The sequence below is a fragment of the Eurytemora carolleeae genome, unplaced genomic scaffold (assembly GCF_000591075.1).
Source record: "Eurytemora carolleeae unplaced genomic scaffold, Eaff_2.0 scaffold370, whole genome shotgun sequence".
Taxonomy (NCBI): domain Eukaryota; kingdom Metazoa; phylum Arthropoda; class Copepoda; order Calanoida; family Temoridae; genus Eurytemora; species Eurytemora carolleeae.
This window is the reverse complement of record NW_019396283.1, coordinates 102,577-122,760: the sequence shown is the minus strand read 5'-3', so window position 1 is coordinate 122,760 and position 20,184 is coordinate 102,577. Positions and strand designations below refer to the sequence as shown.

The following is a 20,184-nucleotide window of genomic DNA, read 5'->3' as shown; positions in this document are numbered from 1 at the left end:
AACATCACAATAAACATGTTTTCTTTTGTTTTTAGTCTAAATATTATGCATGGGAGGGGGGGGGAGCTTTACCCATATTCCACCGTCTGTTTATATATCTAAAGTATTAATCTCTGTCGGTATGTTTTTTGATTGTCCAAACACAACTTAGAGAAACCCCTTAACCGATTTGCCTCATTTTTTGAACGGGAAGCTTGGTAGAACCACGGAAAGTGTCTTTGCTTGTTTTAAGAGTTCTAAATTGAGTAGGTTGACTTTTATAGGAAAACTTGGTTTCTAGGCAAAGCTGGTATATGTATTTGCTGTTTATCACAGGCGTGTGGTGTGTTCGTATGTACGTTCACAACTCCTGTACCCCTGGTCTCATTTGCCCAAAATTTAACATAATTTTATTCATCATTTCATCGATGATTAATTAATATTTAATAAAGGTTTATAAACTTTTTATTGCGCAATTCTGCTTTCCTGTTTACTATGTTCTATCACCTTTGGTTTCCATTTTAAGGTTCTATAAAGTAATTGGTGAATATGTTTGTTTATATTGTTGCTTCTCAGTCGAAGAAAATGAAAAAAAAAATCGAAAAAAAAACAAGACCTTGAAAAAAATCAACAAGGCCAAAAAAAGAATAGCGAGAAAAACTGAAAGCAAGATAAAAGACGACCAAATAAAAACAGATGTCCCCAAATTTGTGTGCTTGATGATGTGCTAGAAATAGTTAGAACTTCTCGTGAACACCCCTGAGAAGAATTCAAACATCCAAATAATCTATTTTTCTAAATTTTGTATCAAATTACAGGGTAAACTTGTTTCTTTATTTTGAAAATCATTTAGATATGAAGTATCATTCTTTGTACAGTGATAACCAGAAAACTAGAATAGGAAGACGACATTGAAGAAATAATTAATTGTATTTAATGCAGTTACAAGGCAAATTTTTTTTCTTGTAACTTATTAATCAGTATTAAGTCAATTGGGCGGCCTTTTTACATCGTACAATTGTGGTGTCTCATGTTCATTCCATTATTTAAAGTCATAAATTGAGTCTAAACGTCGTCTCCTTGTTCCAGAGTTTTTTGGTTAAAACTGTAGGTTTTTAAGCATGCTAAAAAAAATAGGAATTTAGAACTTCATGTGCTCATTTATTCTCCAATGTCAAAAGCATAATTCTGCTGAACGAGTTCACTTTATAAATACAAAAATATTGAGTTTGTCCGAAACTGACTTCGGTGATTTTGAATAGAATTTCTTTTTGAACTTTATTCTTACTAATCTCCACATCTGAAGCTCTTCTTTTTTCAAAACCGAATTTGCATCAGAGTGAAGAATTTTGGTGGTTTTCTATAGTTCTGATCAGACCCTCCACTAGTCCATTTTAAATTTAGTGTCAACATTCTGTCCAGAGATTAAAATGTCCTGAGCTGGGAACTTTAGAATGGTGGATATCGAGATTAATGCTTAATCCTCTCTTTTTGCTAATCTCGAGACTAACATAATCTCGAGATTATGTTAGTCTCGAGATTAAATATTTAGATCAACAAATTTGATAATATGAACGGCAGATTTGTTCGTTTTCTTGACTGAAAACTTTAGAATGTGATATCCGTAATCCCGATCTGTTAATTAATCTGGAGATTAAATTCATGAGGACAACTTGCAAGCAATATTTAATCTCGAGATTAAGAAAAGAGTGGATCAAGCATTAATTCCGATATCCACAATTCAAAAGTTCCCAGCTCTGTTTACTTATCGTTTTGAAAAATATCGTTTTGGTTAATATCTTTGTTGAGAGTGAAGAATTAAAAAAAAGGCTAAACATTTCAGATTCTTGTCGAGCCTCGTGAAAAAGCATTAAAATTTAAAAAAACGAACCTCAAAACAATGTCAATCGGTGTGTGTACATTGGACAACTGTTTTATTTTACACATTGAACGTTTTTGCAGGAGCCGATAACCGACGGTGCATCTGAGCATGCTTGGTATCATGGCAGCGATCTTACCTGTCAAATTTGCTTCAAGAATTTTGCCAATGATCAATGGTATTTTCACCATTTCAGCAAAATCCACGGTATAACAAAGGTAAAGAAGAAAATTTAATGGGCTTGTTGAAAAATATCTAGCAGGGGTTTATATTTTTCTAGGGGAAGGGAAGGGGAAAAGGAAAAGAGAAGGGGAAGGGGAAGGGGAAGGGGAAGGGGAAAGGGAAGGGGAAAGGGAAGGGGAAAGGGAAGGGGCAAGGGAAGGGGAAAGGGAAGAGGGAAGGGGAAAGGGGAAGAGGGTAAGAAGGAAGGGATAGAGGGGAAGGAAAAATGGGAAGAGGGAAGGGAAAAGGACAAAAGGGAAGGGAAAAGGAGCAAGAGGGAAGGGGAAAGAAGAAAGGGAAAAAACCATAGACAAAAAAAAACAGTATCATAAATGCTTTAAAAAAAACTCTGGGGACCTTGAAGTTGACCTTTTTAGGGTACCAAAACGCCCCATTAATTACTACTAAAATCCAAAAAATTTCTGTGCAAGGGGGGTTCTGCCCCCCTTGCACAGAATCTTGAATTCTTTATATTTACTTTATCTTAAAAGAGTTGATTTTCAGTTTTTAAGTGTTAACTTGAAATGCAGCGGATAAAACTTTTAATGAGATGGGGAACACTGATGTTTGAAAGGGGCTGGAAAGGGGGGATTAATGATAATATATAATTTTTTTTATCCAAATCTTCTGAAAAGAATATGTTAAATTTAAGAAATCTAAATGAGTTATCTACTGTGTTCGGTGTTTATATCAATACAACGAAGAATTGTCGATTTAAGTTTTGTGTTCCATTTTTTCAAATTACAAGTTTACAAGTAAACCAAGAGAAGCTGTAAAATATAAAACATTTTTGTTTCCATATTTATGCGTATCCATGTTGAACAAAAAAATGAAATCGAAAGTTGTCTTCATTGTAATGATCTATACGACGACGACTGTATTTAGGAGCAGTATAATGAAAAATATGGAAAAGATGCTGAGATTTATCACCAGTACCAATGCCTCATATGCAACAGTAAAATTAGGCAAAAAATCATTGCAAGAAAGAATTTTTTTCAAACATAAAATTTTTGTAAATTTTAAATAAAAGGTAGGCAACGAGAGAGCGTGATTTAAATCGAACCTCCGTGTAAAGACGGCAACCCTTGAATTCTTTATCTGATCAATGATGTGAAAAATATTATCTTTATTTCTAGGTTTACAAGTGTTTAATTCTGATAATCCCTATGTTTTTTTCTGCATGCCATTGAAAATAATCAGTTTCTTAAACTTTAAACATTGATATCCAATAATCTAATTCATAATTGATCAGACAAAGGACTGTTGTGCAATGTGCATCGGGTATTGCCATCTTTGGAGAGTCATGTGAAATTATGCTTACAGTCCTTATAATTGGACTTTTTACGAGGACGATAAAGTAAATTTAAAAAATGTATTTTCAAATTAAAAGGTTTTTTCAAATTTTCTAAAAATGGTTTTCACTTAGATGGAAGTATTCAAGCATAAGGCAGCATTTAAAACAAGTTCATGGAACAAATATTCAGGCATAAATATAAATATATATATAAGATATATTTTAAAGTTATTTATTTACATTTGTCCTCAAAGAATAGTTAATTAAGATTGTTAAAAAACGCAAAACTTGCCGTAACCGTAGTAGCTTAGAAGTGGAGTCTAAATTATAATTTTAATAAATTGATAAATTTTTTGAATCTTAATGACAGAAACAATCTTAAGAACTGGCGAGGGTCAACCCAGTTCAAAATATATTTTCAATAAAATGTTAAAAACATAAAACTTGCCGTAACCGTATTTAGCTTTTATTAAATTAATAAATTTTTTTAATCTGAAAGACAGAAACAATTTCAAGAACTAGCGAGGGATAACCCTGATCGAAATATATTTTCAATAAAAATGTGGAACTGACATCTACTTTATTTACTCTATATAGGTTTAGTCCATCATCATCACCGAATTTTAAATTTTGATAATGATAATAATTTTATATATAATGAAGGATTATGAAGTTAAGTATATGGATTCTGAACCTGAACTTCTAACTATAGATCCTCTATCTGCTCTTCGTGAGCAGGCCAGGAACCCTTGTCATGATGTATCTTCTATAAAACCAGTTCCCAGCTCTCTGCCCCCTCCGCCTCCTCTTAAGGCCAGCCCTGCTGCTCTACTCGCTGGCAGGGTCAGCTCGACTCAGGGAGCAATGTTTTCACCTCCAACACTTAGTAAAGGTGAGGTCATTGGTAACCGCCACAGATTTCGGAAATAAAGTCCTAAATTTTGGCGCTAAAAAATTCTATTTTAAATAACATGCAATAAATATTCTGTTTCAGCTGGATCCTTGACTTTTGAGAGCCGACCTGAAACCCAGTGGTACCATGGAAGCGATCTCACTTGCTTAATTTGCAATAAGTCCTTTGTAGACTTTACATACTATTGTACCCATATCAGGTTAGTTTACCCCCCCCCCCCTCAACCCTCCAAAACAATTTTGACAAATTCATGATGCTAGGTTTACGAGGGGAGGTAGGCCAACCCTAATAACAATTTGTCGTCCGAGCCACATTCTCCTAATTTTCTCTTCCGAACCACCTCGAAATTCTCGGCCTTCCCACTGATTTAGATGCTTATTTGTAGAACATCGTTTATTTGTAGAACATGGTTAATGAGCATATTCATTTTTTCACGAATTTTAAAATTTTTTTGGAAAATTTAATTTTTGCCCTAAGGGTTGGACATCAAAAAAATAACATTGAATGGAATTAGAGGTGGCTCGGACGAGAAAATGAAAAATGAAAAGTTCCCTTCATCCTTCACTTTCTAGTAATAATCTTGGTTTTTTTTGTACATTTTGAGATTTTTATGTTTTATTGGTGGATTTTCATTTAATTACAAAGACGTTTCTTTTATCATATCAATAAGAATTCAGAAAATTGAGATATGTTTAAATGGATGCAAGATTTATACTTAAACTAAATATTACTTTAGTCTGATGTGTTTCAGGACTGTACATCAAATCTCGAAGGAGCGGTACAATGACAAGTACGGTACAGGAGCTGAAGCATTTCGTCTGTACAGATGCCTCGTCTGTCATATTAGTATCAAATGGACTTATCAATCAATCTGCGGACACCTGAAATCTCACGAGATCAGTATTAAGGTGATTTTTCTCATTTGACAAATATTAAAATCTAAACAATCGAGTCAAATTTGCTTTTTGTGCAATTTTAGGGGGAAAGGGAGGAATTCTTAACGTTAACATATCATCACAATATTCTTTTCATTTTTACTTTATTTTGGAGAATATTGAATCGTCCTTGCATATAGATTTTCATGCGACTTAACAGAACATTAAACATATTTGATTATACAATGATCGGCTTTTATATCAATCCAATGAAGACAACTTTTCTATTCAAGTTTTGATATCTAACAAGCTTTATTCAAAATACAGAAGCTGTGCTGTCAATTTTCAGCTTATCTTTGTCTCCATGTTTATGTATAATGAATCCATATTGCTTAAAAGATTGCTAGAAGTCAAAAATTTAAATCGAAATGTGTTTATTGTATTAATATAAACGACTATGATTGTATAAAAAAATTGAACGCTTTTTATATTAAACATAAAAAAATTTACACAGCTTCATTTGCTTGTAATAGGTATAGTATGTACCTCAGATCTATTTTAAGAAACATGAAAAAAATATCTTTTAGGGCTGTTTTATTTTTAGGACTATGAGTTAAAGTACCCTGTACTGGAGAACCAGAGTACAGAGTCCGGAAAAATCTCCGACCTAACGATGAATGTGAGGGTAGGGGGGGGAGAGGGGGAAGGATCTCCGAAGAAAATGAAACTAGAAGATGTCCCACCAGTTCTGCCAACTCTATCTGATATGATGGGTAGGAAAACTAATCTTTTTTGAGAGATTGCAATCCTACATTTTTAAGAGATTGGAATCCTACATTTTTAAAAGATTGCAATCCTACATTTTTAAGCGTGCCAGAAAAGGAACCCGAATTGTCTGTTGCATTTTTATTCATAACATTTTTGATACATAAACAGCAAATAAAATGTAAAAACCAGAAAAAATAGGAATGAATGTCGCCTTTGTTCAACCTTTCCACCTAGAAACTTAGACTAAGATTTTGTAACTTGTAATTTGTGTGATTTAAAGGGACTGTTTCTGTTATTTTAACATTTTAATTAAAGAATTGCACTATTCACAATTGCACAATTTCTGATAAAGAATGATTTCTCTTTAAAAAATTGATTGTTTTCTAGTGGCTGTTTTTTTAAATGACTGGCGTATTTTTTGCTTCAGAAACAATAGAGGAAATTTAGGAAATTAATCACTTTACAAGCTGCAAAAAAGACGATAACTTTTATATATTCTCTGAGAAATTTCAAATTTTCATCTAACAACATTTGTTGTAGCACCAGCATCAAATTTACCTCGGCAGAATCATTCGTCAAATTGTGTTGAATGATTCTGCTAAGGAATTTCTAAGAGTGTCTGTTTTATCGGATAAATGTTTAAATATATATAAATATCTACTATCTAGGTTCCCCTCGAATATATATATATAAATATCTACTATCTAGGTTCCCCTCGAATATATATATATAAATATCTACTATCTAGGTTCCCCTCGAATATATATATATAAATATCTACTATCTAGGTTCCCCTCGAATATATATAAATATCTACTATCTAGGTTCCCCTCGAATATAGCGCCCTCTAAGGCTAGTATATATATATGTAATATATTTACTATCTAGGTTCTCCTCGGCAGTTTGATTTGAATTCTATGCTGGTTCCTAATCCTCAGAAACCTAAACCCAGTCGGATATCAGCAGATATATCCTCTCCTACAGGTACAGTACAGTACAGTACAGTACAGTACAGTACAGTACAGTACAGTACAGTACAGTACAGTACAGTTAAATGGTACAACCAGTGCAAATTCACCTGCAAAGCCTGTCCTGAGGAGAAATACTTCACTGTGCCCCAGGTAACCCCCCCCCCGGCCCTCCCCTCCCCCTTCACCGTTTTTTTGTTGTTTAAAGTTCCGAGACTAAACCTGCATGCAAATGATGACCAATCAAAAGTCAGTAATTACCTAGTTAGAGGAGTTTTAAAAATCAGCAAGTTAAACTCTTGAATTAAAAGGTTTGAAGGGACTGTTCGCGTGATATCGTGTGACCCTCCATGCCAAGAGGGCAATACCCGATTCACAACGGTACTCTTGAAACCTTTGTCGGATAAATAATGTGGAAGATATTGTCGTTTTTCTAGGTTTAAACGTGTTCAATTCCTATATGGTTTCCTGCAGTAGAAATGCGCAAGTAACTTATGTAGAGAAATTACAATTGAAAATAATCAGTTTTTAATTCATACTTGATCATACAAAGTTTTTAAATATACCGCTGTGAATCTGGCATTCATCTTTGCATAGAGGGTCACTAAAAATTTAACTTACAGTCCCCTTAATTTAGAGAGATAAAACTTTATGTTTGTAGTTAATCTCTATCAGAACCAAAAGTACCTAGCTCTGCACATTTTACCAAACTTGGTGAATTTGAATTTTAAAATTTAAAATTTAAAATTTAAAAATTTTAAAAATGTTAAACTCATTCATGACTCCTTATAAACCCTTGACGGGATATTATGTTAGTTTATACTATCCCTTGCGGTAATAAACAAAATAACAGCCTGCTCTAAAAAGTTCATGGGCTGCAACTCCAGAAACACAAGTCATGTTACTTTAAAGCACTTCTGTAATTTTCTATTCTATTTTTATATACCTAAAAGTGATGTGCATAGTTTCATTATTGTTTATTACTATCTACCTAGAACACCAACTAAACTGTTGAACCCTGTCAACGTTTTGTCTTGTTTTTAGGCTTTGCGAATGCACTTAAATGGAATCCATAGTTTAACAAGGAAAGAATATGAATCCAGGTAAAGATCATTATCACACCAAACTGAAAAATGTATGATCTTCATTTCTAAGAGTGTCTGTTTTATCGGATAAATGTTTAAATATATATAAATATCTACTATCTAGGTTCCCCTCGAATATATATATAAATATCTACTATCTAGGTTCCCCTCGAATATATATATATAAATGGAAGAGGGTAAGAAGGAAGGGATAGAGGGGAAGTATACTCTACTGTACTGGCTGGGTAACACTAATATTCTCTTGTACAGGCACTGTAACACTTATACTCTACTGTATAGGCATGGTAGCACAAATATTCTATTGTATAACCCACATCAACACTAATATTCTACTGTACAGCCACATTAACACTAATATTCTACTATACTATCATGGTAACACTAATATTCTATTGTATAACACACATCAACACTAATATTCTACTGTACAGCCACATTAACACTAATATTCTACTATACTATCATGGTAACACTAATATTCTACTGTACTGGCTGGGTAACACTAAAATTCTACTGTACAGGCACAGTAACAGTAAAAGTATACTGTAAAGGTACGGAAACGCTGAGACGGTTACTAAGTACTGGACTTGTCTGATGTGTAATAAAGAACTGAAATGTCAGAAGGGAATCATTATTCAGCATCTTCTTAACGTGCATACCTTGGTAACTATTGTGAATTTTAATCTTTAATGATATCTATTTGTGTGTAGACTAAATATCTACTTATCTATATGTTAGCTTGTAGACTATATATCTATCTTTCTAGATTTTGGTATATATCTACATTCGGCTCTTTTAATGCTACGTTTTTTCATAATATTTTTATAAAAAGAGGGGCCAACTGCTTTCGAGTTGGTATTAAAGAGCTAAGATCAAATTCAGATTTTCTAATATATCTTTGCAACCTGCTGGTGTAAACTTTGGTATTTAACGAAATTCAAAATATTATTATATGTCTATCTATCTAGGATTTTGATAGACATATATCTTACTATCTAGGAGTTGGTAGACCAAATATCTATCTTTAACACTATGAGATAGTATACTATATTTTTATCTTCACTATATATATATCTATATATTTACGAGTTGGTAGACTATCTATCAAATGTAGGAGTATAGTAGGCTATTAATCTATCTATCTATCTAGGAGTTGGTAGACTATATATCTATCTATATAGGATTTGGTAGACTATAAATCTGTAATAAATATAGTAATAACCCCCATATTTGTAAACCTGAACATACCTATACATATTACGTTATAACATTTTCTGTACCCTAACTAAGTTCATTTATTTCTGAGAAGACCCATCATTAATTCAAATTTAGATTAGTTAGACATGGATCTTTGTTTCATTACTTTTAGAAACTTGTTAATTCACGTGTAGTGAGCAGAAAGTCAGCTCGAGTTGTATCCGTACGATGCACATTGAAGAATACATATAGCGTCGTATCTGGATTGATATAGACTGAAGTATTATTGAGCGAACAGCGAGTTCGAGAGCGAGTTGTATCTGAACGATTATTTATTATATCTATACTAGGAGTTGGTAGACGATATATCTATCTATACTAGGAGTTGGTAGACTATATATATATATATATATATATATATATCTATACTAGGAATTGGTTGACTATGAAAGGCAGTATATGGATGCAGGAGATCAAGTTGTGGCGAGGGAGAATAGGAAACCCCGAAAGAACGCCAGGTAGAAAAATAAAAAATCTCAAAACTTCGACAATGTTGTTTTTCTTGATAAATAATTTTTTGCCGAGATGTTTTGTAGGTTTGCGGGGAGCGGTAAAGCATTTTGTAATGGTTTTATTCGCTGAATTTGTAGAAATAAGTAGATTTTTGGGTAAATAGTATCAGAAAACAAATTTTCTTCATTTCTTCTATTTCTTCTTTTCTTCTTTTTTCCCTAGAGCTAAAAATAGTCAATTCATATGTAAAAAAAACAATGATATGAACAATTATTCTTGTATTTCACTTTGTGATTTGAGGTCGTCTTCGATATGCTAACTGGCACTGCGAGTTTGGACCTAAATGTCTCTTTTTCTGAGATCTGTAATTTCGTAGTACACGAGTAAAATGCTTCAAATCTAATTTTCTGTGACACTTTTTAATTTAGATGTCGTCTTCTTATTCCACAAGTACTGCACAAGTTTTGACCTAAATGCACTCTTTTCTAAGATCTGTTTGCCAGATAGGATAAGAAGACGACCTCCAATATGATACATATTTGAAATTCACTGCACCCTTATAACTAATTGAGGAAAAGGTTTTTTTTTTCAAGAAATGTAAGTTATCAATTTTAAATAAAATTTACACTAAAAGATGGCAATTCCGATTCACAACGGTACCCTTTAAACTTTTATCTGAGTAAAAGTTAGGACTATATCGTTGTTTGTATATCTTCAAACGTGTGAATGCTGTCAGTTTTTCTTTTGTCTCTGATGCATAAATCCATTATTTACCTTCATAACGTAACACAATTTAAAGTTATCATTTGGATAGAAAACCAAGGATTTCTTTCACAATTCTGCTGAGGCGAAGGTTTAAAGGATTTTATTGTGAATTGGAAATGCCCTGTTTTTGATTCAGGGTTCCTTGAAATTACATAAACAGACCCTTTCATGACACTTATGAACATTTCAGGGTTCCTCTTCCCTCCCCCCTAGTAGCCAGCCAACTTCAGGCTGAAGCCTCACAATCTTTCGTAGAGGCATCAGATCTTTCTTCATTTCTGGTTCAGAGAATGCAGGTGATACAGGATACAGGAGATACAGGGGTTACAGGGGATACAGGATACAGGAGATACAGGGGATACAGGATAAAGGAGATACAGGGGATACAGGATAAAGGGGTTACAGGGGATACAGGATACAGGAGATACAGGGGTTATAGGGTATACAGAGTACAGGATACATGGGATACAAGCACAGAGTAGATATTAATAGAGGTTCAGTGTACTGAGTACACCAGGAAAGCGGGGCAAAACTGACAATTTTAGAGAAATTGGGGTTGTTTGTGTACGTACCTTAAAAATCAAGTTATTTTTCCAGTGCTTCCTTCATTTAGTTTCTTATTTATTGTTTACATCTTGGGGGGAAAATAGTTGTCTATCTTTCAGATCATTTAGTATTTATGTGTATGCCGGCAAAATGCCTACTAAACATATGATCTAAATATATGCCAAAATCGAAGTTTAAAATAAACCCCTGCAAACCCTACAGTGTGCGTACTGCATGAACCCCACTTTCTCTTGGAATCAATAGCCCGGTTCATAGATCGAGCTGTAGCTATGACTTGACAGCTGAGCTGTAGCTAGTTAAAGCTGTCTGAGTTTTCTAGTCAATGAACGCACCTAGATCAGACCTTAGGTGTGACTTCAAATCGTAGCAAAATTTCAGCTGATCCAAATCATACCTCAGCTAGGATTTAGCTCCGACTTCACAGCTAAATCACAGCTAATGGGAACAAACTGGACGCCATTATTTACAGAATCCAAATGAAATGGGAACATTTATTCAGCCATTAAAATGAAAATATGAAAAATCGAATATAATATTTTGTTGTATTGTTTTACTTTTAGTTTATCAAAAAAAGAATAGTTAATTTTGTTTACAAAATGAAAAGATAATTGATCAAATTTATATTGCAATTAAAATGTAAATTGTTCATAAACAAATGATTAAAAATAAATTCGAAAATTTGATTTTTCAAAAAAAAATTTTGGTATTTGAAGAAATGAAAGGGAGGGGGGCGTTGGGTCCAAGGGGGGGGATGCATTTTTATAAATAAATAAATATGAAAATTGCATATTCATCTACATAAAACTAAAAAACTTTACTCTTTGTTTAGACAAATTTGTCAACAAAATATGATGAAATTTTCAGAATTTAGTATCTTGAAATTTTGTAATACAATTTTTTTTGGTAAAATTTTGTCCTTTTTTAAAAGACGACTTTATTAAAGAGATCGCTTTTTGTGCAAATGCCCAGTAAGATTTCAATTTAAGCTGTCAAATTGCTATGACTTCGCAGCTTGGATTACAGCTTAGCTGCGACTCGAAGTCACAGCTATCAAATGCTATGACTTGAGACTAATAAATGAACGAGGTGTGATCCAATTTTGAAATCAGAGCTCAGAGCTATGTCTGGAAATCATAGTCGTAGTTACAGCAAGTTACAGCTTGTTCTATGAACCGGGCTAATGTTTCGTGAGATGAGTTGGGTGATTGTCTATCTTTGTCTTTGGATACAGGATATATAGGATATAGCAGATATAGGATACAGTAGATATAGGATATAGAAGATATAGGATACATTAGATATAGGATATATTAGATATAGGATATATTAGATATAGGATAAATGATCTATAGAATACAGTAGATACATGATGAAGGATATATAGAATACAGGTGATATAGGAAACAGTAATAAAAAGGATATAGGAAACAGGAGATACATGATACAGGAAAGACAAGATACAGAATACTAGAATAGGATATTTGTCTAATTGTCTAATTGTTTGAAGGAGGGGCCTGACAATGTGACCCTTGAGGGTCCTGTAATAACTGGAGAGGTTGGCGAGGCCCCTGATGATGCAATTGTTCCCTATAACCCTCAGCACTCTAACCTAGATGATTCGGTTACAAGCATGAGTTCCTTAGAGGTATAATTCAAAAAGCAATCAAATTTTAAATGGCTTGTTCACTTAGTTCTAAATACATTTCGTTGCTTATTTTGAAAACTGTATGTTCAAATAGGTCAGAAAGTCCTTTAAACAAAATTACTAAAAATGGAGTTTCATAAAGCAATGTTAAGATTATTTTTGACAAAAAACACAAGAGACAAAATTAATTTCTAAAAATACCAAATTTGGAAATTCAAAATTCTATTGTCAATGTATTAAAAGACTTTTCTTTGTAATAAAAATCAAATGAATTATATATATATATAGAAGAAAACTTTAAGTAAATTTATACAAATTATTTTTATTTTCTTTGTCATAAAAATTAAATTTATTTAGTATCTCTGTGGTAAACAAATATATAAGAAAACTTTAAGTGAATTAATATTAATTATTTTTATTTTCTTTCATTTTTCTTTTATTTAAATTATTTTCATTATAAGGTTGAAGGGATGGATTATGTTCCTTGGTACTTTGGATGCCGTTACAGTTGTCAGATTTGTAATAAGGTAATTTATTATAAATAAAGCTTATCTAGTACCATTCTTTTTTTTATAGATTTTTCAGTTTAAATTGGATTTTCGATAAAAATAAATTTCGATATTTTCTACCCGCCAACGTTTTTCAATCTCGGCCAGTCATACGCTTGTCACAAAAAATTTAAGTCCGATCGGTTCAGCCGTTTCGACGTTTTTTGGATCCTAAGAAACAGACACGCAATCCATGATATATATGATATATGTATATATATATTATATATAGATGTAGTATGTATTTTCTGAACAATATAAAGAATAAATCAAAAAAAGAATATTTTCAGTTTAAAATTTCTATTTTTCCCCCTGATAGATAAGTGATTTTTAGAAATCGTAATGCCTAAGATATCAAAAATAAAAGTTAAACATGAAACTTCTTATCATATTCTAGAAATATGAGAGTAAAATCTTATATTAGCATCAAAATCTAATATCTCGAATGTCGTGGAGAGAAATGATTTTATTTTTAGAAATATATTTTCTTGATATTGTTTTCGAAAAAATGCCAAATATTAGTACTTGTTCAAATGCCTGGGGGAAAGAATTTTATTTTTAACATTCTTAACTCCTACAAAATGAAAACAGAAAAATAGGTGAATCTTATATTTTTAATTTTAGAACTGGCATTATCCACAAGCATGTCGTTACCATCTGGATTCTGTTCATAAATTATCAAGAGCACAATATGAGGTAAAATAGNTCTGGAAGGGAATGGGACCTTATTTTAAGTGTCCCTTTCTGAAATTCCACCTGATCCGAAAGGTTTTGCCGTTTTTCGTGGATTATATCACTATAAGATGACTTTTGAAGAAATATGCGAATATATTTTTTTTAATGAGTAACTGATTTATGTTCAGTGATTATCATTCATAATTTGTTTTTAAAATATCATAATAGTTTATTTTTCAGTACAATTCTTTCTTGGACAATTAAGTAATTGTAAAAATACGTTTCTTGTAAGAACTTCCACTTTATTCTAAAAGTCATTTTAAGACAACACGTTCAGCTTTACCACTCATTACTTGCAGGTCACTCCCATTATAGGGTCAGAATTGTAATTACGTTATTTATTCCTTTAATATTTTTGTTAATTTATTCTAATCTCAATTTTAGACTGAGTATGGAAGCTGTGAGATAGAGACGAGAATATTTAACTGTTCACTCTGTACCAGAACCATGAAATGTGAACGGGATATTATCAAATATCATTTAGAGGTTGCAAACAGAAACAGACATAGAGACAGAGAAAACTACGTAAACAGAGACAAAAACATAAAAACGACAAAGACAACGACATATCCTGAGACAACAACGTAGACAAAAACAATGAAATAGACAGAGTCAACGACAGAGACAGAGAAAACGATATAGACAATGACAACAGCATAGTTAGAGACAACAACGTAGACAAAGACACCGAACTTGACAGAGACAACATTCCCGGATTTTACCAAGATGTGTTCAGGCGAAGCACAGCATGTCTCTGGAAGAATATGAAGAACAGGTTCCTAATCCTGTAGTTACTATTGGAGAAAGTAGAAGATCTAATTCAGCCAGTCATAGTCGTACATCTAGCCTTACAGGTAATCATAGTCGTACATCTAGCCTTACAGCCAGTCATAGTCGTACATCTAGCCTTACAGGTAGTTATAGTCGTACATCTAGCATTACAGGTAGTCAAAGTCGTACATCTAGCCTTACAGCCAGTCATAGTCGTACATCTAACCTTACAGGTAGTCATAGTCGTACATCTAGCCTTACAGGTAGTCATGGGCATACATCTAGCCTTACGGGTAGTCAAAATCGATCATCTAGCCTTACAGGTAGTTATAGTCGTACATCTAGCCTTACAGGTAGTCATAGTCGTACATCTTGCCTTACTGCTAGTATGGTTGTTCATCTAGCCTGACAGGTAGTTATAGTCGTTCATCTAGTCTTACAGCATAGTCGTACATATAGTCTTACAGGTAGTCATAGTCGTACTTCAAGCCTTACAGGTAATCATATTCGTTCATCTAGCCTTACAGGTAGTCATGATCATACATCTAGCCTTACGGGTAGTCAAAATCGAACATTTAGCCTTACAGGTAGTTATAGTCGTACATCTAGCCTTACAGGTAGTCATAGTCGTAAATCTAGTCTTACAGGTAGTCATGGTCATACATCTAGCCTTATAGGTAGTCAAAATCGAACATCTAGCCTTACAGGTAGTTAAAGTCGTACATCTAGCCTAACAGGTAGTCATGATCATACATCTAGCCTTACAGGTAGTCATAGTCGTACATCTAGCCTTACAGGTAGTCATGGTCATACATCTAGCCTTACGGGTAGTCAAAATCGTACATCTAGCCTTACAAGTAGTAATAGTCGTACATCTAGCCTTACAGGTAGTCATGTCGTACATCTTGCCTTACTGGTAGTTTTGGTCGTTCATCTAGCCTTACAGGTAGTAATAGTCGTACATCTAGCCTTATCAGCAATTTCTTCTAAGTCATATACCCAACCACTGGCTGTATTTATTCTGACTCTCTGTTGTACATTTTTCCATGTTAAACTGTACGTGGCTGTACATAATAATATGCTTAAAAATATACCGGGTACCCGGCTGTACAAGTTTTGTTTCTCTGTTGTACTTATACATATGTTTAACTGTACAGAGCTGAAAACTTTAGAATGGTGGATATCATAAAAGGTCTAAATTCATAAATTTCGAGATTAAATATTGCAGTAACTCTGCATGATTTTAAACTTCAGATTAATTATTCGACGGGATATCTGGATATTTCATTCTAAAGTTTTCAGCTCAGGAACCCCATCAGACCCCTCAGGTCAGGGGGTCTGATAGATTCTTCTACTGGTGAATACCCTTACATCTTATGTTTTAAGGTACTCAATTTATCCCGATAAGTGAGGGTAGTCCAGCTAAACCTGGAGCAGATGGGAGCTCTGATCCTAGGATCCCTTGGTATAGAGGATCAAACTTTACATGTATACCTTGTAATAGACAGTTTACTGCTCAGGTACAGTTTATATATACCATGGTACAGATTATATTTATCATGTACCATGCAGAGACGCCAAGAAACTTCAATTGAAAATTATCACTTTTTACACAGAAAAACACCAATTTTGATCATTTTTGAATAGCTACTATTGAAATGGGAAATCATTTAAATTGGTGGACGGTGTCATAAACATAATGAAACAAAAACAAGGGCAAATTATAAATCACGTGGAAATTTCCTGTAAAACTAAAGTAAGACATTATTTTATACTTTCTCGGCAGATTCTCGTAAAACATCTCATTAAAAATAATTTGTAAATCCCGTATTTGATAGAAAGGAATATGAATACAATAGATTTTTAATGATTCATCTGGTAGTTCCTCGGAGCTAACTGGTGCTTCATAATAGATAGATCAAATATTTATAAATCACGTGGGAAAAAGTGTGCAAAGTGTATTATGGATAAAACGAATTATTACTTTTTCTAGGCTCGATATAATTTAATCGTTATTGCAGGGGACATTAGTTTGAAAACTAACACTTGGCCCATTTCTAACACGATTGTGTTAGAAATGGGCACAAATTGAAAGACTGTGTTTTTGGGTTTCCGACCCATATCCAGAGTAAAAGTCGATAATAAAAACTATAACCAACGTTTTATTAAACATGACGAGGACAACAATTCCCAATTTTAAACTTTTTTAAAATCAAAATTTTAATAAGAGTTCTTTTTAGATTAAATCTCTTGACAATGTCAGGTTTTACATTTTCGAACATAACCTGAATTTGAAACATTGTACTGTTTTCGAGACAAAAACCACTTTCCCGTTCTTGAGTAAAATCATCAATTCAAAACAAAACTAACTTTCATAACTTACAAAATAAATCAGATAAAAAATTATCTGATGAAGACTAAATTAACTTCTGAATTATTTCTAGAATCTAAGTTTCCACATTTTATCTGTTAAACTAGAGAATATCGATGATTTATTTTCAAGCATTTTAAACAAACAGTTTTCCGCATTTACATAATTCTTGGGATATTTAGGTGAGCTACATCAGCCATATCAACAGCAAGCATGGGATGAACCTTAGAGAGTATAGAGAACAGTTCGGTAGCCAGGAGGAGATTAAACAGTACAACTGCAGGTACAGGACAGGACAGGACAGGACAGGACAGGACAGGACAGGACAGGACAGGACAGGACAGGACAGGACAGGACAGGACAGGACAGGACAGGACAGGACAGGACAGGACAGGACAGGACAGGACAGGACAGGACAGGACAGGACAGGACAGGACAGGANGTTTGTCTCTCTGCTGTACATATACATATGTTTAGCTGTACAGGGTACATGGCTGTACAAGGTTTGTCTCTCTGCTGTACATATACATATGTTTAGCTGTACAGGATACATGGCTGTGCAAGGTTTGTCTCTCTTCTGTACACATACATATGTTTAGCTGTACAGGGTACATGGCTGTACAAGGTTTGTCTCTCTGCTGTAAATATACAAATGTTTAGCTGTACAGGGTACATTGCTGTGCAAGGTTTGGCTCTCTGCTGTACATATACATATGTTTAGCTGTACAGGGTACATGGCTGTACAAGGTTTGTCTCTCTGCTGTACAAATACATATGTTTAGCTGTACAGGGTACATGGCTGTGCAAGGCTTGTCTCTCTGCTGTGCATATACATGTGTTTAACTGTACAGGGTACCCGGCTGTACTAGGTTTGTCTCTCTGCTGTACATATACATATTTTTAACTGTACAGGGTACCCGGCTGTACAAGGTTTGTGTCCTGGACATATTCTGGAATAAATGACCATCTGAAATCTCACAGTTTGACTATGGGGGAGTATGAGCAACAATATCTCAATCAGGTAAAACGAAATACATAAATTTGCTCTGTTTTTTATCCAATAAACATGAAAACGGCTGAACCGATCGGGCGCAAAGGTATTGTAGGGTTTTAGCGCTTTGAAGCTTTATTATTTTAATCCAATGAACACAGAAAAGAAAAAGAGCATAAAAAGAAAATAAATTAATGCTAGCATTTTTTTGTTTTTTTTTTGGGGAATAAATCACCTTTGATCTTCCTACACTCTTTACAAAAAATGCAGTTTTTTCTTGCTATTAGGTTAGACTTTCAATAAGTTTAAGGGTTCTAGTGTAAGACCTTATTCAGAAGTATTGCAATAAATCCACACGGGGAATAATAAATCTGTATTTAGCTAGAACATTTGCCCAAGGATGAAATTAATGCGGAACCTGTGGAATCTCTTGAAAAGGTAGGTTTTAAATATTTATTTTAATTTTTTACTGAAACTTTTTCTTAAGCCATTCTTCGACATCTTGTAAATATTATTAAAGAATTTGCAACTGTTTTCTTGAAAAACTCTTGCTTGACGAATTTATATATTATTTTGACAAAGAGATTTTGTCAGTAGTTCCAAGCCTTAACTGATGTTAAGGTTTAATTGGACACCGTGGTGAATCCTGTACGGTACTCAATTGTTATTTTTAATCTAATTCGAGAATCTTAACTTTAAGCGAATTATCTTTTTTATTATCATTATCATCATTCTCATCTTTATCATAATCATCATTATCATCATTATCATCACTAGAATTATCATCAGTATCTTCAGTATTATCAGCATCATTTTTATCATCATTATTATCAGTATCATCAGTATCATCATTATCATCATTATCATCAGTATCATCATTATCATCATTATCATCATTAACATCAGTATCATCATTAACATCAGTATCATCAATATTATCAGTATCATCAGTATCATCAGTATCATCAGTATCATCAGTATCATCAGTATCATCAGTATCATCAGTATCATCAGTATCATCAGTATCATCATCATTATCATCAGTATCATCGGTATCATCAGTATCATCAATATCATCACTATCATTATTATCATCATTATCATCAGTATCATCTTATCATCATTATCATTATTCTAGATGGTTGATATGTGGAGTGTTGGGGAGAGTAGGATTTGTGCTGTGTGCGAGACAACAATATTTGGAGATGTTGGAAAGTTTAACACTCATATCACCGAGTCCCACGCTATCTCCCTGGACCAGTACACAACACTACATGGGAGCAGCGAGAAGAAGAAGAAGCACTGCTGCCTTGTCTGTGGGGAGGATGTAGAACTGCTACCTGGGATATTAGCTGCTCATCTCCAAACACACAGCTTATTTCCTCAACAATATTATCATAAATATATTTGTAAGTTGTATTTCCCTTATTATAGTTGGATCCGCAACATATTGGATTCCTTGATTCGGATCCGCAAAACTTGTGCTCAAATCATAAAACCCCGGATCCTATATAAGAAGTTCTTTATCCTTGTTATGGCTGTATGAACACAAATTTTACAAAAGTTTAATTTTCAAATATTTAAGATTTGTTGAATTTATTTTTTCCAGTGAACAAACCCAAGAAGGGTTTATCTGAGAAAGCTGAGTCTCCAAGCAGCAGCAGCAGCAGCAACGATAAATCCCCGAAAATTTCTGGAAGTCTACCTAAACCCCCCAGCCTGCAGATAAAACCAACCAGTTTGCTGCTCAAACAAGTTGATACCAAATCCGAACCTTTAGATGTCTCAAAACCAGTTCTTGATCCTTCAAATCCAGTTTCTGATCCTTCAAATCCAGTTTCTGATCCTTCAAAACAAGTTTCTGATCCTTCAAAACAAGTTTCTGATCCTTCAAAGCAAGTTTCTGATCCGCCAAAACAAGTTTCTGATCCTTCAAAACAAGTTCCTGATACTCGAAAACCCTTGGTTTTCAAGGTAGGGTTGGTTTTTTTTTCTTATTTGTAATTCATTTCTGATTAAAAGATGCAATTATCTATTTAGGACAATTTTTTATGGCTTGAAAGCCCCACAAGTAATT

General features: G+C 33.6%; 1 protein-coding gene across 2 annotated transcripts in view; it reads left to right on the top strand.

Moving 5' to 3' along the window:
- Window positions 1-20,184, top strand: part of LOC111700133 (uncharacterized) — a 44,434-nt gene that overhangs the window by 19,674 nt on the left and 4,576 nt on the right. For both annotated transcript variants that reach the window (XM_023470954.1, XM_023470953.1), the window contains exons 21-44: window positions 1,942-2,076; window positions 2,966-3,045; window positions 3,507-3,564; window positions 4,038-4,266; window positions 4,369-4,486; window positions 5,039-5,195; window positions 5,767-5,935; window positions 6,819-6,914; window positions 6,981-7,051; window positions 7,943-8,001; window positions 8,556-8,667; window positions 9,634-9,719; window positions 10,670-10,775; window positions 12,554-12,691; window positions 13,153-13,218; window positions 13,864-13,935; window positions 14,359-14,460; window positions 14,711-14,828; window positions 16,132-16,265; window positions 17,299-17,399; window positions 18,029-18,137; window positions 18,489-18,545; window positions 19,246-19,516; window positions 19,717-20,081. In XM_023470954.1, the coding sequence (XP_023326722.1) occupies window positions 1,942-2,076; window positions 2,966-3,045; window positions 3,507-3,564; window positions 4,038-4,266; window positions 4,369-4,486; window positions 5,039-5,195; window positions 5,767-5,935; window positions 6,819-6,914; window positions 6,981-7,051; window positions 7,943-8,001; window positions 8,556-8,667; window positions 9,634-9,719; window positions 10,670-10,775; window positions 12,554-12,691; window positions 13,153-13,218; window positions 13,864-13,935; window positions 14,359-14,460; window positions 14,711-14,828; window positions 16,132-16,265; window positions 17,299-17,399; window positions 18,029-18,137; window positions 18,489-18,545; window positions 19,246-19,516; window positions 19,717-20,081 (3,009 nt within the window). The remainder of the gene's footprint in view (window positions 1-1,941; window positions 2,077-2,965; window positions 3,046-3,506; window positions 3,565-4,037; window positions 4,267-4,368; window positions 4,487-5,038; window positions 5,196-5,766; window positions 5,936-6,818; window positions 6,915-6,980; window positions 7,052-7,942; window positions 8,002-8,555; window positions 8,668-9,633; window positions 9,720-10,669; window positions 10,776-12,553; window positions 12,692-13,152; window positions 13,219-13,863; window positions 13,936-14,358; window positions 14,461-14,710; window positions 14,829-16,131; window positions 16,266-17,298; window positions 17,400-18,028; window positions 18,138-18,488; window positions 18,546-19,245; window positions 19,517-19,716; window positions 20,082-20,184) is intronic.